Source organism: Cuculus canorus, chromosome Z (assembly GCF_017976375.1).
Source record: "Cuculus canorus isolate bCucCan1 chromosome Z, bCucCan1.pri, whole genome shotgun sequence".
Classification (NCBI taxonomy): Eukaryota; Metazoa; Chordata; class Aves; order Cuculiformes; family Cuculidae; genus Cuculus; species Cuculus canorus.
The window spans coordinates 19,432,942-19,450,884 of NC_071441.1; the positions used below are offsets into that span (position 1 = coordinate 19,432,942).

General features: G+C 40.3%; 1 protein-coding gene across 2 annotated transcripts in view; it reads right to left on the bottom strand.

Moving 5' to 3' along the window:
* Positions 1–11,602, bottom strand: part of GLDC (glycine decarboxylase) — a 41,489-nt gene extending 29,887 nt beyond the window's left edge. The window contains exons 1-3 of one of the 2 annotated variants that reach the window (XM_054054841.1): positions 10,813–11,602; positions 10,658–10,736; positions 1,419–1,554 (exon numbers count right to left, since the gene is read on the bottom strand). In XM_054054841.1, the coding sequence (XP_053910816.1) occupies positions 1,419–1,554; positions 10,658–10,736; positions 10,813–11,157 (560 nt within the window). In that variant the 5' untranslated portion in view covers positions 11,158–11,602. Of the gene's footprint in view, positions 1–1,418; positions 1,555–8,371; positions 8,403–10,657; positions 10,737–10,812 lie in introns of those variants that run through there. The other variant, XM_054054843.1, reaches the window with a different exon arrangement.
* Positions 11,603–17,943: the final 6,341 nt, after the last annotated feature.

A 17,943-nucleotide genomic window follows, 5' to 3' on the forward strand; every position in this document is an offset into this window, starting at 1 on the left:
GTATTTTTCTCAGAATCTGAGCTTTGGGAAGACTCGTGATAATCTTCCAAAGAAGGCAGTGCATGTCAGCAGTCTCACTTCCAGCTGAAAATACATTTTGCTCCGAACAGTTTCATCCTGACATCTACCCCTTTGCTTCCTACCTCCTCCTAACAAGTCCAAGTGTCCGTAATACTGTGATGTCCTTCACTTCCAAGTTCACAGTTATCTACAAACAATCTTTTGTAAATTCATGTTGTATTCCAACACAAGCCTTGCTCTAACAAATACCAAGCAACGACAAACTATGAATCATGTGAGAGAGGCAGAAACAATAAGCCTGCGCTTGCAGCACTTCCCTTGGAGCTGCAATGTGAAGTGTGTTAGCACAGGAAGTGTTACACATTCAGTAGATCTAAGGAAAGGCTTGATTTCTTCAATAGATTCCATAAAATCTATATGGCTAAAAATTCTGACTTTTAACACATGCACATACACATATACCCTCTTCCCAACAAACGTTTCAGCCTTCACTTTAGTCATCTGAAAGTTTATCCTTCAGGCATCCAATTTGACTTTACAGGACACTCCAAAACCAGATTTTTTGATAGATCTTCCTAGTTATTTTGCAACACACTATAATTTCTCAGGATTTAAAAACATGCAGTTCACTTTGGTCCACTTACATTTTAACTGTCCTCACTTTTGCCTCCAGCAACTGATTATTTGTTTTGTGGCACTGTACTAAAATATTCAGATTGCATATTTTGTAAAAAGGGGGTGGGGATAAGGCCAAATAAACCTCTGTACAGATGTACTGCACTGATTCCTTGAGTCCAAACAGAGCACCTTTTTCTACCTCTTTTCAGGCAACAGTGAATTATTTGTCCAGAGAAGAATATACTTTATGGATACACATTCAAACTCTTGAAAGTCTCTCGTTTCAAAAAACCATCAGGATAAACACTTAGAGAAAAGCCTTTAAAATTTTCAAGGCTTCTTACTTCCTCATAAGAAAATCATAATCAGAGTATTGCATGGTATTTAACTACCTCCACCCAAAATTGCATTCACTAGCAGAGGAAGCTGGTTTAAATTGAGGCAGAAGTTAGGAAATCATTACTTTAGTTTAGGAGGCATTAAGTACATACTTCTCTAGACCAAACAAATATTCTTGGTTTAGTTTATAATAAATAGGAGTTGTGAACACAAATCACAAAGCTCAGTGCAATATTTTACAGGAAAAGGATCTTCTAAATTCCAAAGTATTTTTTTCCTCCTTATCTTCAGCATGAACAGCACAGTTCCTACACATACACACACCAGTATCAAATACATGAAAGTTTTAGTCAAAAAAACAGGTTTGGATATATAATCTCAAATAAACTTCAAATGTATTTTGATATAGACACATTTAAAGGAAAAATGTTGTACATTACCATCCTGCATTCTCCAGCAAATTCCGTGCAATGGGATGAGGCACTGAGCAGTTGTAATAACCCATGCCTATATAGGACCTCCATATCTTGTTCTTGCTTGCAATATTGTACAGAGTTTCAAGGATTTCATTTTCACCTAATTGACAAGAAATTATGTCAGAAAACTGTAGTTAGTTACAATGCTGACAGCTTTTATCTGAAATGCCTTTTACTCTGTGTAAAACAAATGCAACATTTGTGATGCAAGTATAAAGAGCAGCAGACTAAGGTTCAAACCAAGAATAGTAAAGATAAAATAACCATGTAAAATATTCTGGGAAAGTTTAAATTCTGGCAAAAAACTTGGAAAATGCAAGAACTGAAAAATAACAGGGTTTCAACCAACATGGGAACAATAGTGAGATAAACAGCCGTAGGCAAACAACTTGCGAAGCCCTTAGCATAGTGCTACTGCAATGTACGTTCTGGGCCTCTTACAGTTGCATTTAAATATACCTCAGAAAGCACCTTTTATTAGCTAAACCTTGCAGAATCAGCATTGGATGAAGCCACAGCCATTCAAAACTATCATTTAGTGTTTCTAACAGAAATGTATTTGCACAAACTGGGCTCATAGCAAGCATCCAGAACTAACTTCTTAGTGTTAAAGAACTTTATTTTCTTGTATTTTCCCTAAATACTGATAAAATGGAACTGTTATTTTCATTCCATTTTAGTATGCTTCACTACTTTATTAAAAACAACAAAAAATATTTCTAGCTTAAGAAATTCCATTTAATATTAACTTTTAAAGGAGTCCATCAATTTAGTTTGAATAGATTACAACATAATTCTTTTGAAATGTTCATAGGGAAAGTATTCCCACACTCTTTCTACCCCAAGTATAGTTTAGTCATTGGTCTTGCTTCTACTTATTTGTTCATGTCCTGATGGCTGTGCAAAAATCACACTCAACCTGTTCCTAGTAGTCAATGAATTAAACTACCCAACATCTTCCAAAGGGAAAAAATTACAAAATATTTCAGTACTTGAGGATGTAGAAAGATGTTGGCTGCCTGAGATTGAATAGAGGTACAGTCCTGCTCAATCTAACAGACCTGGGTGGAACTGGACACCCACCCTCCTAAATGAAGGGAGTAGATAATCCTTCCCACCCACTCCTGAATCTGACCTTGGAAAATGCTGTACTAGGACAGTTGCATAGAATTCTATTCATTCTGCACTGCAACTGGAAAAGTAGACTTTGGAATACAAGGCTACAAATCACCAAAGCAAAATAGCTTGGGCTCTGGATGTCTCAAAACCAATTTTCATTCTGTAAGTTACCCCAGCAAAAGAGATCAAGTGAAAACAGATAATGTTCTGGAAGACAGTGACAAATAACTCTCTAGGTTTTGAATAATTTTTTTCTGCAGCTATAAGAAAGAATCTTATTACTTTAGCTTTAATTTAAAAGCCTACCCCTCTTTCTTTCACTCAATGTGCTACTATTGCATTCCTTGCATAGAGATTAATTTTTAAAAAAACCTTCTGGTTGTCCATTAATTCCCTCCACAGTCATGTAATACCTTCCACAAAGTTACTTTTTTACTAATCTTCAGTTCTCACTTCAAAGTTGATTTCTTCTCTACCTTCAACTCAATGTTACTATTATATCTAATGTATTAAGATAAATTTCTTGTTTTCAATAACCTGCATTTTTTTCTAGACACTCAAGAGTCCTATGTTTATCATACCTGAACCTGGCAAGATCCAAGTCAAAGTTTCTAAAGTGAAGTGAGAAGCTCCACTTTCCATACTCCTCCCACACAGTTTATTGCAGAGAGAGGCACTTGTTTATTTTAAGCAAGAGTTTTAGCACTACAGGTAACTTCCACTACCACCTGTAAACCAAAAGTCTGATGAAAGATAGTTTGGGTGCCATTTGAGAGGGAGATTTACGTTCTTACAGAATTCAAACATCATTTTTTTGTCGAAAAACATAGTGAATTTACTCATTCTACTCCAAATGTAGCTGAAGCCAGAAGACGGCTATCACTTAACTTGCTTGCTATCCCTGCATCATACACAAAAATGTACTGAGTGCTATTTCTGCAATAAATACATAACACAAACACTGTACTATGTGCCAGATAACACTTCCTTTGTTTGCTTAACTGAACGTTTCTTCTAGAGAATAACTTCTCAGCAAATATAGCTAACAACCACCACATGAAAACACCAAACTTGTGCTAGAAATCCCTGAAATAATATCGCTGTTTCCAAACTGATTCAAAGCACAAAGACAAAAGCCTATCAAGACTGTGAGCAGCTTAGGTAGCAATTAAACATAAGAGTAGAACTACATCCCACCTAGAAAAGCTGTGCTGACAGACCTCAACACTGAATATAATTTTAGTTATTACATTTATATGAGCTATCAGTGGAAACAGTTGCACTATCAGTTTTAACCAGGGTGGTGGAATGCTGGAGAGCACACTCTCTCTTCTCCTGCTTCACCTTGTTTACCTTGCTCCTTTGACCACTATGAAGGCAACAGGAGTAGCACAGCTCAAATACACATCTCCCACACTTGGCATGATTCTTGGGAGAGACCTGGGATGAACATTCTTCCCTTATACCCTACACTGGCTTGAAGTAGTTCATCAGTTTGTTTTAGGAAGACAACAGATAAGGAACTGCATTCCTAAGTAATGGAAAACAATAGCCACCAATTTGCCTTTACAGTTTGGCTTAACAAAGACCAAACAAAAGTCCATCTAGATTTATTAAGATTTAATTTTCACAAATTCACTGTTTACTATACAGAAATATGGTTCAGAATTCAACCAAAACTAATGCAGACTGGGATGCAGGAAATTAATACATATGTTGAGGTCCAAAGACTAGAGAGCAAGGGAAGGAAACCTTTCTTAACAGCACCCCTGGCATTGACAAGAAGAATGGAGGAGACACAGCCAAGCTTTTCACAGATGTGTGTGGCAGGAGGGCAAGAGGCAGTGGCATGAGAGACTCAGGCTGGAGACAAGGAGAAATCTTTCCCACGAGGGCAATTCAGCGGTGGGGTGAAGACTCCACCCTTGGAGATTTCATGTCTCAACTGCGTGAAGCCTTGAGCAGCCTGGTCTGAACCTACACCTTACCCTGCTCTGGGCAGTGGCTGGGGCTGGAGATCTCTCCAGGTCCCCAACAGCCTTAACGGAATCCTATTGCTCTGTAAGCAGCCGTATTTCCCCACTCCATCAAGCCTAGTTATAATGGTGCGTTACCATAATATTGTTTGTGAAAGTGGTCTAACAATGTATTGTTCTAAAGGCAGAACAATGTTAACCACAAGAGTGATCTTCTGTATGCTTAAAAACTCATTTTCAAATTCAAAAAGGAATTGCTGTTTCTGGCTTGGTCAACAACTGTGTCACCAACCCAGAAAACTACACAGACTTTTCTGCTGTATAAGGTATAGACCTGAAAGCATACATAGTGGAAACTATGTATTGAATGTAATATTTATTTATTTATTTATTTAAAGGTAAAACATACGAAGACTAAGATTTCAGCAAACTTCAACAAATGTAGTTGAAAGAATATAGCTTGCTAGATGTTGTGTTGGTTTAGATTATTTTTTTTTTCAAATTCTCCCCAGCAACAGCTGAAACAGAGAAACAACCCAAAATGGGGTAATAAAACAGAATTTTAAAAAGTGGATACTGTTAAGAAGTGGTTGGAAACTGACCATCACGCTCAGCTGTTTCTTTCCAGTTTTCTAAGGCAATGTAGTGGATACACCCTTATCCTGAATTCATTTTATTGGGCGTAGACTATGAATTAATTCTTTAAGAACCTTGTTCCGCAAAAGAATAAAATTGCCAGCTCAGTCACTGCAGTTGATCTTTATTCCCCTCACCAACACATTAGGTAACACGATCAAAGAGAGTACCCAGAATAAAGTTCAACGACCTTGCAGCACTGCTATCTTAGAACTGTGGAGAGAAAATTCATTACAGCTCCCAACAGCAGTTCTGTGAGGACACTTCATGACTGTTGCACCCGCAGGTAGAAAAGGCAAAATATTTCACAAAAATAGCAAGAAGGAGTGAATTGCCAGATTACAAAACAATTATACTGCTATTTCTGCTACTGTTTTAGTGTTTAGCACAATAGATTTGCCTTGAACTTCCAAGATACTTGCAAAATAATATGGTACCCAAAAGAGAGAGAGAGAAGTCAAGACAGAATGAGTTATACAACTTGAAACACAAAGGGGAAGCAGCTATTTCTCTGATATAATTTTGCTCACATTATGTTAGGTCTTAAAAAAAAATCTAGCATGCGAAATGAAGGAAGCAAGATCTTCAGAAAAGCTGATGTAAGAAAAAGGGGATTAATTTATTTCCCTTGCTTTAACAATTAATTTGATCTCTGTTAAAAAAAAAAAATATATATATATATATATATAGAAGCAGGACAGTTCCAAAACACTGCCAGCTATACAATAATGCTGCAGGACAGCACAATAATAGCATCTGTTCCAAGTGTGGAGCCCAACTATCGACTGACCTCCCAAGAGATGGGCAGAATCTGTTGCCTTTCCTCCTCCTATCAGTCAGGTCACCTGCACTCACCCAGCCTGCCCGGGCAGTAAAGTCAACCTGAGGATGCTTTGCAGAGTGGCAAGCACGCAGGGGCTGAGGGCCAGCAACATGCCTGCTCTCCTCCATCCTACATCCAAGTGCTGCTGCCCTTGGAAAGAGCAGCAGCAGACTGAATGTGTTGTGAGGAACAAAGTGACAGATCCCTGCACCACCTGTGACAACAATCCAGAAGATGACAACTACCCCTGTTATAGGCACCCAAAGCATACAGTGTGGACTCCAGCAGGAGGGAATCTGAAATGATGAAATCAGCTTTAAAATTCTGACTGATATTAGAAGCTAGTTATAAACTCACCCAGAATTAATTTTTAAGCAGCACTTTAAAGACAGAACCATAGATAAAATAGATTTAGCTGCATGAAGAGCAGTTAGATTTGACGATATAAATAGTCTCTCTTGCACTATGACTGCTTCTGAGCCATACTGCCCTAAAAATGTTTAGACTGGAGACCCAGTTAGGTTTTTCACACAGACTATATGAACTCCTGTTTATAAATTCTAAAATTTGAGGATGTAACTGGGACTATTTCACAAAGAAATTCTGAGCAGAGTTTGTAGAGTGATTTTTTTTAATTCAAATCCTGAACAAAAAAGCAGAAATAAGTAACACATGTGCCAACTCTATCCATTAAATAAAGATGGACATACAACAGCAGCATTACAGGGATAATTATGACAGATACAGACAGTAGGTTTGCAGGGATGAAAGAAAGAGGATTAGTCGTATATAAGATAATCTGTTCTTTTGCTTCAAATGGGTCAATCACTACATATGTGCTAAAGCACCTTCAATACCTAAGGAAAGGCTGGTTGTTAAAAGTTTACTTACTCTGATAACGGGGAAAAAAGCTCTGTAATACCTGTTGATTAAAATTAAGTATGAAACAGATGTTTAGCCTTGAAAATACTGAATGAACAGAAGATGCATGCCAAAATAAATTTTCCCTGAACAATATCTGCAGAAAAAGCTGACTGTAAAAAAGCTCCCCTTCCAGAATTGGCTGAGGTACAGGACTGCAACTTATGGTTAGGGCAATCGGACATTTTCCTGTTTCACCCCTACTGGCTTTCAGCCACATATTCAGGTGGTTCTACAACACCTGCAGGAGACACTTTTAAAATGGCTTTTTTTGGGTCAGGACAGAGAGATAGATACTGCTGTCATATCACAAGCCATTTCAGGAACTTCTTAGCACAATCTATGTTCCTTCTCTCCTCCATCACTGACTATGTCTGTATGAGAATAAATCTACCAATACAGGAACACTAACAAATATTGAACAAGTGTCTGTAGTGTAGGTGCACTTGTTCCAGCTAAGCTTGACATTTAGCAGGATGGCTTTTTCATTCACACAGAAGCAAAACAAATGACGAGTTGGGGCTAGAGGCTCTCCCTCTCAACATATTATGTCCTTCGAGGAAGTAATGAAGCTTGATTCTTCCACTGCAGAGAAGAGCTGAGCTAAAGTGTCTAAGAACTACAACATATGTACAAAAAGAATGTGCTTCTACTGTAATCAGAGGCTTTAGTTATGAGCAGTGGAATATGTCATACCACTTGAAACTGTTCTTTAATATAAGCTGTATCCACAGGAGGACTTATTTTTACAGCTACTGCATACACAGAGCCAATTTATTTTGTGTCTTTTAGACACAAGTGTTACATTACTGAGGGAAAAATCTGTAATGCAAACCAATCTTTCCTACTGCCACACCTAATAAAAATTTGTAGATATGCATATACGTTGAATGTACACATATAAGAAAAGGCCTAATGCTACAGAAGTTTTAAAAGAAACCACAAATATAACTGCAGAGACCTATGAAAGCTTTAAATACTCTTTATGGTGTGTGTATGGTTTTCTCGGACTGCATATCAATTCTAGCACTAAGCACTGAATTCAACAAGTTCTCAGTGGAAGCTCAACTGTGTTTTCTACTACAAAAGACTAGCTCGAGAATAGCCCATTTGTACAGCTGCACTCTAACCTGTGGAATCGCTATGATCCTGTTTTTTAATTGAAGTTACAGAGAAGTGGAAGTGCATACTTAAACCACTGGAAACTGCCGTATTAGGTATTTTATAAATGCTGAAGTTCAACGACACATTTTGCATTGCCTCACCCGGTTCTCTCATCACACGCATGATTGGGGAACTGTGGGAGCAATGGGAGTAAAATTGTCAACATACACAGGAAAGAAAACAGATTTAAAAATTAATACAGTTCTCGTGACACTTTCTCAATTCTGCTATTTCATTTTAATATAAGGGATATGATAGAAATAATATACTGTACTCACATAAGAAATCCCACATTGCTGATCAGAAAGTGTTCTCTCTCATGGTACATTAATGAGGAAGCAAGTTTTATCCAGACTACAGTGTCTTAGGTATAAGATGTTCAATGTGAGTTGCACAACTTTAAGCTGAGGCTTTTCACTTTTCTTTTACAAGTTGTGGAATTTTCTGCTGTCAATACAGTGGAAACTTAGTGACAAACCCACACACATTAAATTAGAGAAGACAGCTCATTACACTGGCTGCAGAAGAAAAGCAGCAGTGTGCAGAAAAGTTTTCTGTACCTCATCCAAGATACTCTTTTTGAAAACTCACTGTTGCATGCCATGCATTGTGAGATTCTGTACCACAATCACATTCAAAGTTTACTCTCATGGAACAAGAGCAGCATAGCAAGTGGAGCAAAATGCCTGTGAACTGAGCACACTGTTAGCTAATGAGGTCCTCCCACACATGGAGAACTTGCATGCACCAGGACACCACCAATGCACAGCACAGCAGTATAGGAGACACCCACTTCAACATTACTACGCAAATGAGCATGAGAACACACAAAACTGTATTAAGATTTTTGACTTAGGGTGACATCACCAGTTTAGTTTCCAATCACCTGTGATTGTTTTAATGCCCAACTGTACTGTATCACTTCTATGTGTTTTAGTAATGTAAAACTTCACAGAAGTATCAAATGCAAAATAAAAATAATAAAGAAGAAAAGTCTTTAAGAAGTAATCACTGATAATCTACATTTAATCCCCTTTACAGACCTAAAAACACAGTAGTCCAAGAAGTCCTTTCCTCTGAGAATAAGTGAAAAATAACTTGTCTGTCAGGGAGTACTTTGATTAAAATACATTAATTGTAGGAGAATATGCCAAGCATATTCAACTTTCAGCAATTATGCAGATAGAAGAAGGTGATTAAATCCCACTTCTCTATCTCCCTCTCCCCATTTCAACAGGTCTGGAACTTACCAACAAACAAAATACCATTGTACCAATAAAATTTAGATGGAGAAACTTTCAGCCAATGCTGTATCCCTCCTGGCTAGAATCCATCTTTTCGGGCCCTAGTTTTCTTGGCTGTTCACTGTGGTGCTGCCTCTCGCCCGTGATGTCATCTCAGAGCAACCAGATTGAACTGGCCAGGAACCTCACCAGAGCTCAGGGCCCGGAGTTTACATTCGAATTACAGCACACAGATGAGCAAGAGAAAGAAAGCCAGAGGGAGGAACCAAATTTTCTACAGATCAGGCAAAGCATCTTGACACAAATATAAAGTTAATACTGATGAATTGACTGTGCCATCTGAATGGCCACGGAGCTTTGTTATTACCAGTGGAATTGTTTAGCTAGCTCCATTCCTAAGTGTTTCTTTCACTCACGGGATTTCCAGTACTATGTTCACAGATATCTATCAAGACTACTGTTAGGCAGATAGAAATGTTATGCCGTGATTGCTAGCTTTTAAAAAAGTTAATATCGAAAAACTCGTCAAATTGCATCGAATTTTCTTTGCTGAGTTACTGCTGTGCCACAATTGCAGGCTCGGAGGTTTTATATCGCTAGCCTACAGTGCATCCATCACAGAGAGACGGAGCTTTGGCTCCTTATTGGAATACTTCGGTTATTATTGGTGACCGGACAATAACAAAGACACCAACAAAAGACGGTGGCACGTCTGAAACCACAGCTGACACTACAGCAACTACGGCGAAGATTTTTTATCACACTTTTCCTTCTGTGGCAGATTTTTAGGGAAAGTGAAGGCATGTACCACTCGAGCTCAGAAGTGGTGTTTGCGGCAACGCCTCACAAGTTTTCCTACCGAATTCCATCAGAGAACTAGACGCGGAGCAGCCGAACTACACTATGGAGTTGGCCTGTGAGCACTGAAGTGCCAGAGATGGGGCTGCTGCTGTGCCCAGTCTCACCCCGCACCCCGCTTGGTGGGGACGCGTCCCGGTGACACTCGGGGGGGGGGCACCCCAACCCTTATGGAGCCCTTAGGGCTGGCGAGGGGGGCAGCGGGAAGGCGGCGGAGGGCAGGGATGGGGAGGGGGACAGAGGAGGGAGGATGGAGGGGAGGGGACAGAGAGGGGGAGGGCGGAGGGGAGTATGGGGGGGAAGAACGAGGGGAGGGGGCAGCGGAAAGGGGAGGGGACGGGAGGGGGGCAGCACGGAGGAGGAGGGGAGGGGGGCAGCCAGAAGAAGGGGAGGGGGGCCGCAGCGAGGAGGGGGCAGCGAGGGGGAGGGTGAGTGAGCCCGTCGGTCCCCGCGGTGACTTACAGACGGGATCGTCCATCCTGAGCGGCCCCCGCAGGCGGATGCTGGCCGGGACAGTTTTCTCGATGAGCTCCTCGACGCTCTACAAAGAGGGGTCCGGGGCGCCGTCAGCTCGCTCCGGGACGGTCCCATCCCCGCCTCCTCCCCGCCGCACCTACCTGCACGCCGAGGGCTCGCAGCATCTCCCTCTTGTCGCGCTCCCCCGGCCCGATGTGCCGCCGCGAGAAGTCATCGTGCCGCGGCAGCAGCCGCTCGACGCCCCTCGCCACCGCCCCCCCCGCCCAGCGCCTCTGCCCGCCGCGGAGCCACCGCCCGCAGCCCCGCACCGCCCACCGCCCGCAGCCCTGCATCCCCGCCGCCCCGCCGAGCCTCCACCCGCAGCTCTGCATCCCCGCCGACCGCGCTTTGTGTGCGGGGCGAGCGCCAATGGGCAGCGGGGGCGGTGCCGAGGTGGCCCCGCCTCGCCGCCACCTGCCCGCCTGCCGCGCCGGAACGCGGGTCATCCTCCCCTGCTCGGGTCGGGAGGAGGCACAGTGTAGGCTTTGGGAGGGAGAACAGCGTGCCGCTTCCCTGCTGTCACCTGGGGGTGTCAACTTTCCTGCCCCTCTAACTCTTGGAGATGAGCTTAACTGATCCTTTTCCCTCTATGAGATCTGCATCTCTGAGGATAACATTGGCGTCTTCGTTTATTTTAGCATATAGAATCATAGAGTCATAGAATGGTTTGGTTCGGTACCTTAAACATCATCTAGTTTCACCACCACCACCACTCCCCGCGATCATCTAGTTCCAGCACCTCCCACTAGATCGGGAGACATGTATCTTTAGTTCTGTTAACAAAGCACAGCAACGTCGAGGACGTGTATTTGCGTCACGATCGAGGATGTGTACTTGCATCAACACGTAAATAGAGTAACAGTGAGAAAGATGAAAGATAAAATGCAAGGTAAAAATGTATTCTCAACATTGATTTCACCTCAACTGTATTGCTGCACTTACTGCCTGTCTTCTGAGTTTAATGGGAAAATTAATTGCTAATTCTGGACCTAAAAATAAATTTGCTTTGCACCAAAGATCTCTGTTTCTGTGGTAAACATGGACTTACTCCTGTGATATAATTAGGGTTCTATAAATTACTTTGTTATGCTTCCACAACTTATACTAGCGTGCATTCGGAGCAATGACTTAAATCCCTGTTTTCCGAGCAAGAGGCCCCAAATTATGCACAAAGCTGAGCTGAAGCTCATTTCAAAAGGCAAAGATGTTTGTTGCCAGAATTTGTTATATGAATTCGATAGGGACTTTAACAGATTTCTATTCAAAGGTAATTATATTTCACTTTTCACATCTATAATTTGTTTCTTTATAACTATGAAGGAAATTAAAACTGTGTTATGGCTTTTAATGACACCATATAACAAGACTGAAGAGAGATATTAGAAAAAGACATTAAAACTACCATAGTAACAAATTAATTCCTGTTATTAATACCTGTTACGAATTTCTACCGAAACCAATTTCTTTTTAAAGCACTTTCACAGTTTTGCAAAACAATTTGCAGATTTTTGTCCAAAACTTCTTGCAGAATTTGTCCAAATAAGAAGTGATCCTTAAAGAAGTAATCCATTTTCTCTGGCAGATAATATTGAGATGACATTTCACACAAAATAAGCCATTACAGTCACCTCACCTGAAGCTGTAAAGTCATTAAAATCGTTTCTTCAACCTGGAACCAAAGTTTTATTGTTGCCTGTAGTGCTATAGGAAATAAGGTCTGGAGGGAAGACAGAAGTATCCCAAACATCCCAAACCATGTGTTTTCTATCCATATTTCTGGTTCTTCCAGAACTAAACCCAGTTCTAGTTCCATTGGAAAACTATGCTTTGTAGGAAGGAGACTGGAGAAATGTGCTAGTGAACAAGGCAGTAGTGTCAAGGCATGCCCACTTCGTCTGGAAACTACCTCATCTGGAGTGGTTTAACGAACCGTTCTATGGCTTTCTCCTTCAGAAACTCAGCATGGGTTTCATGTGCTATGTGCAATTGCTGTGGCAGGGATAAAAGCCTGGCTTATGTGCTTGACCAGTTACCAAACTCGCTAGCTGCCTTCTCAAAACAGGATTATGACCTCATAAGGTCATAATGTCGAAGATTCATATCATATCCAAGATTCAAATCTTGAATGAGAGATGTAACAGAAAATGAAGGTTTGATGTCAGATGTGAATAACACCTTGCTATCATTTCAACAAAACCTAGATAATCTTGTAGTTTCAAATAAATCTATCACTTTGAAGCACATAGGCAATGAAGCAATCTGTTCTGTTCATGTACATCAACAAAAGGAAGGTGGTTCCCTGGAGGAGAAGACAAAATAGCAAGCCAGTGTCTTGCCATTAAAGCTATTAGCTGAGTGTTCAGACATGCAGATGTCTTGGCCTGGTATCCTGTGAGCTACTCTATAGCTGCTAGGGATGTCAGTTTCGTTAGATAAAGCACAGAACTCTTAAGAGAAATGCCTTAGATAATTTAAATTAAAATTACATAGTATATATGCTCATTTTAAGACTGGTATTTTTTGGCTTTACTTGAATGATATAATTGCAGTTCTATTCATCAGCGCAGGTTCATGGCTGGTGTTGGAACTACCATACTTTTCTCCTCTTAAGTCATGAAATATCACAAGAAAATTGTGTTATATTCTTTTAAAGTGCACTTCAGTTCCCTCCTATCATCCAAAGCTGAAAGTCTATTCCAGCTGATATATTTCTGCACCACTATATCAGAGAATGTAAAGACTGGGTCAGCCTACACTGTTACCTGTAACGATAGCCTATTCTTGACACCGGCCAATTACAGCTGCCTAAGGAGAAAAACAAGACTAGTTAAAAAAAAGAGGTACGGATACCACTCCGCAGTATTTGTACAGTCAGTTAGCATCCTGGATTTTCTGCATTTCGGAGTTCTCAATGTGCCTTTTTCCCAGTTTTGTTAATCTCTCAACTGAACCCATGTCAGCTGTTTCTTTCTCAATCTGCTATTCCTTAAAGTCATGAAATGCACACGTAAAGTTACGGATGTTGCAACAAGTAAAACAAAATAAATCATATGTGTATCACTACAGATTGAGTCCAATGTATGCTGACCTCTGTTCTGATGTAAAATCTTTCGGTAGAAATTCCACATCAGAAAGAAAGGTTTTAGCAGGTTAAACTACTACCTTTGCTGTAGTTTGTTTTCTGCTAAAATTACTAGCCATCACCAGTGTTTTCAGAAGTCTCTACCAGATCATGTGAGGAATGCCTACCAAACTGTCTCTTGATGGCCAGGCTTATCTTAAGTGTCAATACAGATAAAGGACATCATCATTAACACTTTACCTTTCTTATCATGAAATAGTCTTAATATGCAGGGGCACAAGAGGTGCAGAGTGTTTCTTTCAGTTTAGCTATATATAATCCAGTACTGAAGATTATCTGAATTTCTACCGATAATGATTTGGAGGGTTTTCTATTTTTTATGAACATGAATCTTTTCTCATTGCTGATCCTTAAATATATAAATGAAAACAGATTGCACAAATATTTTAATGTGTATTTTATACATATGCTTGTTATCAAATAAAATATTTTAGTCCTTAGAGAATAAAAGTTAAAATATGCATTTGTTCCTCCTTTTGGGTTTGTACTGTAAACATTGCTACCTTTTAATTTGAGACATCTTTATTAAAGTATTTTCTTTTGATGAAAAGTTTAACCCTTAGCATAATTCTTTGCTTAAAATAAGCACACTATAATGCTGTTACATAAAGAACAATACAGATGTTTACCTAATATATCAAGCCAAGAATTACTTAACTTCATTCCTAAACTTACTGTTTAAGTGAAGTCGTAATATATCCTATCTCTTTCACAAGCAGTTATCAATTGATACTAGTTGGATGGAAATTACTTCCAGCCAGTACATCTGCATTTACTCACTGAGGGCTGAATTGCAACCTCTTGGGTTTTTTTGATCCCTTTACACCAGGAAAATTTAAAAGCACCATGAATTGCATACGATATGTACCCAGGAAAGAGTTTTCACATCGCTAAAGTTGATATAATACTTTCATGACATGTTCTTTTGATACCTTAAGATCAAAATATGCTGTAGGGTAGGCAAGTCCTGTTGAGGGCAGACAGACAGTCAGCCATATATTCCTGAATCCATAATAGCCCTTGGAACCTTATTGCAGCCACTGTCGCCAAAGGGCCAGGAGCCATTTTTTGCACACTTCACCCACTGCTATTCTTTCATTGACAACAGCTGGATCATAAAACAAAATATACATTAGTACATAAGGTGACACTGTTGATCTGATAGATTTCTCATGGATCATAATGGTTTGAGTATAGGGCTGCTGTCCTATCAAAGGACTATCACACCAGATATCACTAGTACCATGTAGCTCCTTTAGGAGCCGTAGTCAAGTTTCTCTAGTGAGATGGTTGCTGTGTAAACACCTTGATGTAAGGTTAATACAAGATTTTAAGTGTACCTTCTGACAGTCCCTTATTTAACTTACAGTCACTGAGTGATACAGTCCTGTTTGTTCTGAACTCAGAAATATTGCCGCACCTTGGTAAGAGCTAACATTTCAAGTAATTTCAGATCTTGTTTATTTACAGTTGTTTGGTAAACTGGATCAACTGTACTTCTTCCCTAGGAAGTGTTTTTACTCACATACACATCCATACCTTCAGTATCTTCAGGATGCAGCTTTCATTTTAGTTGTGCTGGAAATACAATCTTTAACAAATCTGCTATGTTCCACACTTGCTAAGTCAAGAGAGCAGATCTAGAGTATACTACGACTCCATGTCATAAATCATAAGGTATATTTCATATCTGAAAGGTGTAATAGTTAAACATAGGTACAACAATTTGTGTAGAATCATATGTGTTTCTCCTCTGCAAAATGAATGTAGCTGTCAAAACTATTTAAGCTCTCTGTACGTTTCTTGGATATACATATAAATATGGATGCCTTTCCTATTATGTTTAAATATTCAAACATAGTTTTCTTTTTCTTAACAACTAAGTTACTAGTATGACCTTTTTGGCAAGGGAGAATGACACAGAGGTCTGATAAGTAGAGGACTGTGAAGAAAGGAAGGAAAGGAGAAGCTGTTAAACAGATACTTAAAATTTTAGAAGACTTGTGGAAGACAGAAACATCTAAGTATCCTTGGATGTTAACCTTGGAGAAAAGTCCTTCCAACCCTATTACTTGTGTGGGCAAATGGCTGAAGAAGGCAAGCGTCTGGAGGTTTGTAATGTACCAAGCATTGTCAGTGTGGTTTCTCTGTTTCCTTTGGCAGGAAGCGGATCTGCCAGAGTTCCCTCTGACTGGGTGCTCCAGGAGTAAAGGAAGACCCCGGAGCAGGCAGGGTCATCCCTGGCAGGGCATGGTCACAGCAGGGTGAGACACATGCTGGTAGTAGGATCCATTGACAGTCCCAGGCAATTGATGAATCAGGTCCATCCAAGGACTCCAGACAAGAGCAAAGGAACATGAGACCAGAGGTGGGACTAGAGACAAGGTTTCAGCTTGAATCCAAAGTCTCTTTTAGCAGACAGAGCTAGAAATAGTGGACAACGGACATCTGAGGCATGCAAGAGATAGTGGACAATGGACATCTGAGGCCTGCATCCAGGAGATGAGCTAGCTATCATGTAGGTTTGAGGTCCACCCACACAGGGCCAGACTGGTTTGGTGACCAGCACTCAGAAGATAGCTGAGGTCCTGGGCCTGAGGTGAAAAGGAGACTCTGGGTTCACAGGCAGTGTATGGGTGCCCCAGATGAGGCTGCCCAGTGCCAGCAGGACCTACAGGTGCACTTTGGTCCCTGATCTCTCCTCTAACAACTGAAACAACTGTGCAGTTATGTAGGGACTTTCTGTAGAGCAGCTTTGCCTACAGGCTTTTAGATGGTTATACAAACTCCTGAATGATTCCAATCTTCTGTCAAAAAAAGTGTCTTAACCCTTCAATGTGAGATAAACCTTTCTCCTACTCCACCTTCTTATATATTTGGAGTTGGGGATATCCATGGAAGATATAATGTGAATTAACTGCAAACACCACTGCTTTGTTCTCCATCTGCTGCCTTCCTCTCTCATGCTGTGACTAACGAAACTGCTAGACATCTCTGTGACAGACAGCCAAGCAGGGCAGCTGCTGCTGCGTCTCGATTACAAACACTTCTCCCTCCTGAAAACTCTAGGATTACAATCAAACATGTGTTTGGGTTTTGTTCCACGCCCCCCTCCCCCAGCTCTCATTGCAATTTCTAACAGATACGTTTGTCAAAATCTACTTTTCATCCTAACAAATACTTGGTACTGTCCTCTATAAACCTTCCAAAGGAGAAGGCCAGGAGGGTTTACACTTATTTCTTATAAAATCAGAATTATTCGCTGCTGAGTAGCTGATTTTCTAGTCTTTTTTTTTTTTGTCTCTTGGTCTTTTTTAATTTAGTTTAAAGGTGAATTTTGATAGACCTTAAATGCAAATTCAGTTCCTTAATGTTGGATACATTAAACCTCTTATCATGTGAATTGTGTTCATTGGCTTTTAAATACTGAATATGGCGATATGATTAGAGCATTGCCTATGCAAATACTGCAGATCAGTACATGTTATCTATTATGAATACATATGTAGTAGACATTGCACTGCAAGAATTTCTCTTGCCCAATCTAGTTTTATTAGGCAATAAAAAAGTTCTCTCTGGCACAAAGAGAACTGTATACTGTTGACCCTAACAGGTGTATCATGACGACAAGGTACTGAGATATTCTTTGGGAAATAAACATCTGTTCTCTCATATTCTTATCTAGGAGTTAAAGACATTATGCAACAGAGTACGCAGATTTTGAAAATTCAGGAAGTCTAACAGGTTGTTTTTCAGACGCTTGCATTTGCCCTGACCCATGTGTAGGACCTTGCACTTGGCCTTGTTGAACCTCACGAGGTTCACACCGGCCCACCTCTCCAGCTTGTCCAGCTCCCTCTGGATGACATCCCGTCCTTCTGGTATAACAACTGCACCACTCAGCCTGGTGTCATCTGCAGACTTCCTGAGGGTGCACTCGATCTTGCTGTTTTCATTGTTGATGAAAATATTTAACAGCAGTGGTCCCAAAAGTCCCTGTGTTCTTGAAATACATTTGCAACTGATTAGATATTTAAATATCTGATATTTTGCAAATTCCTAATGAACATGGCTAGGTGAGCTCTTAAAC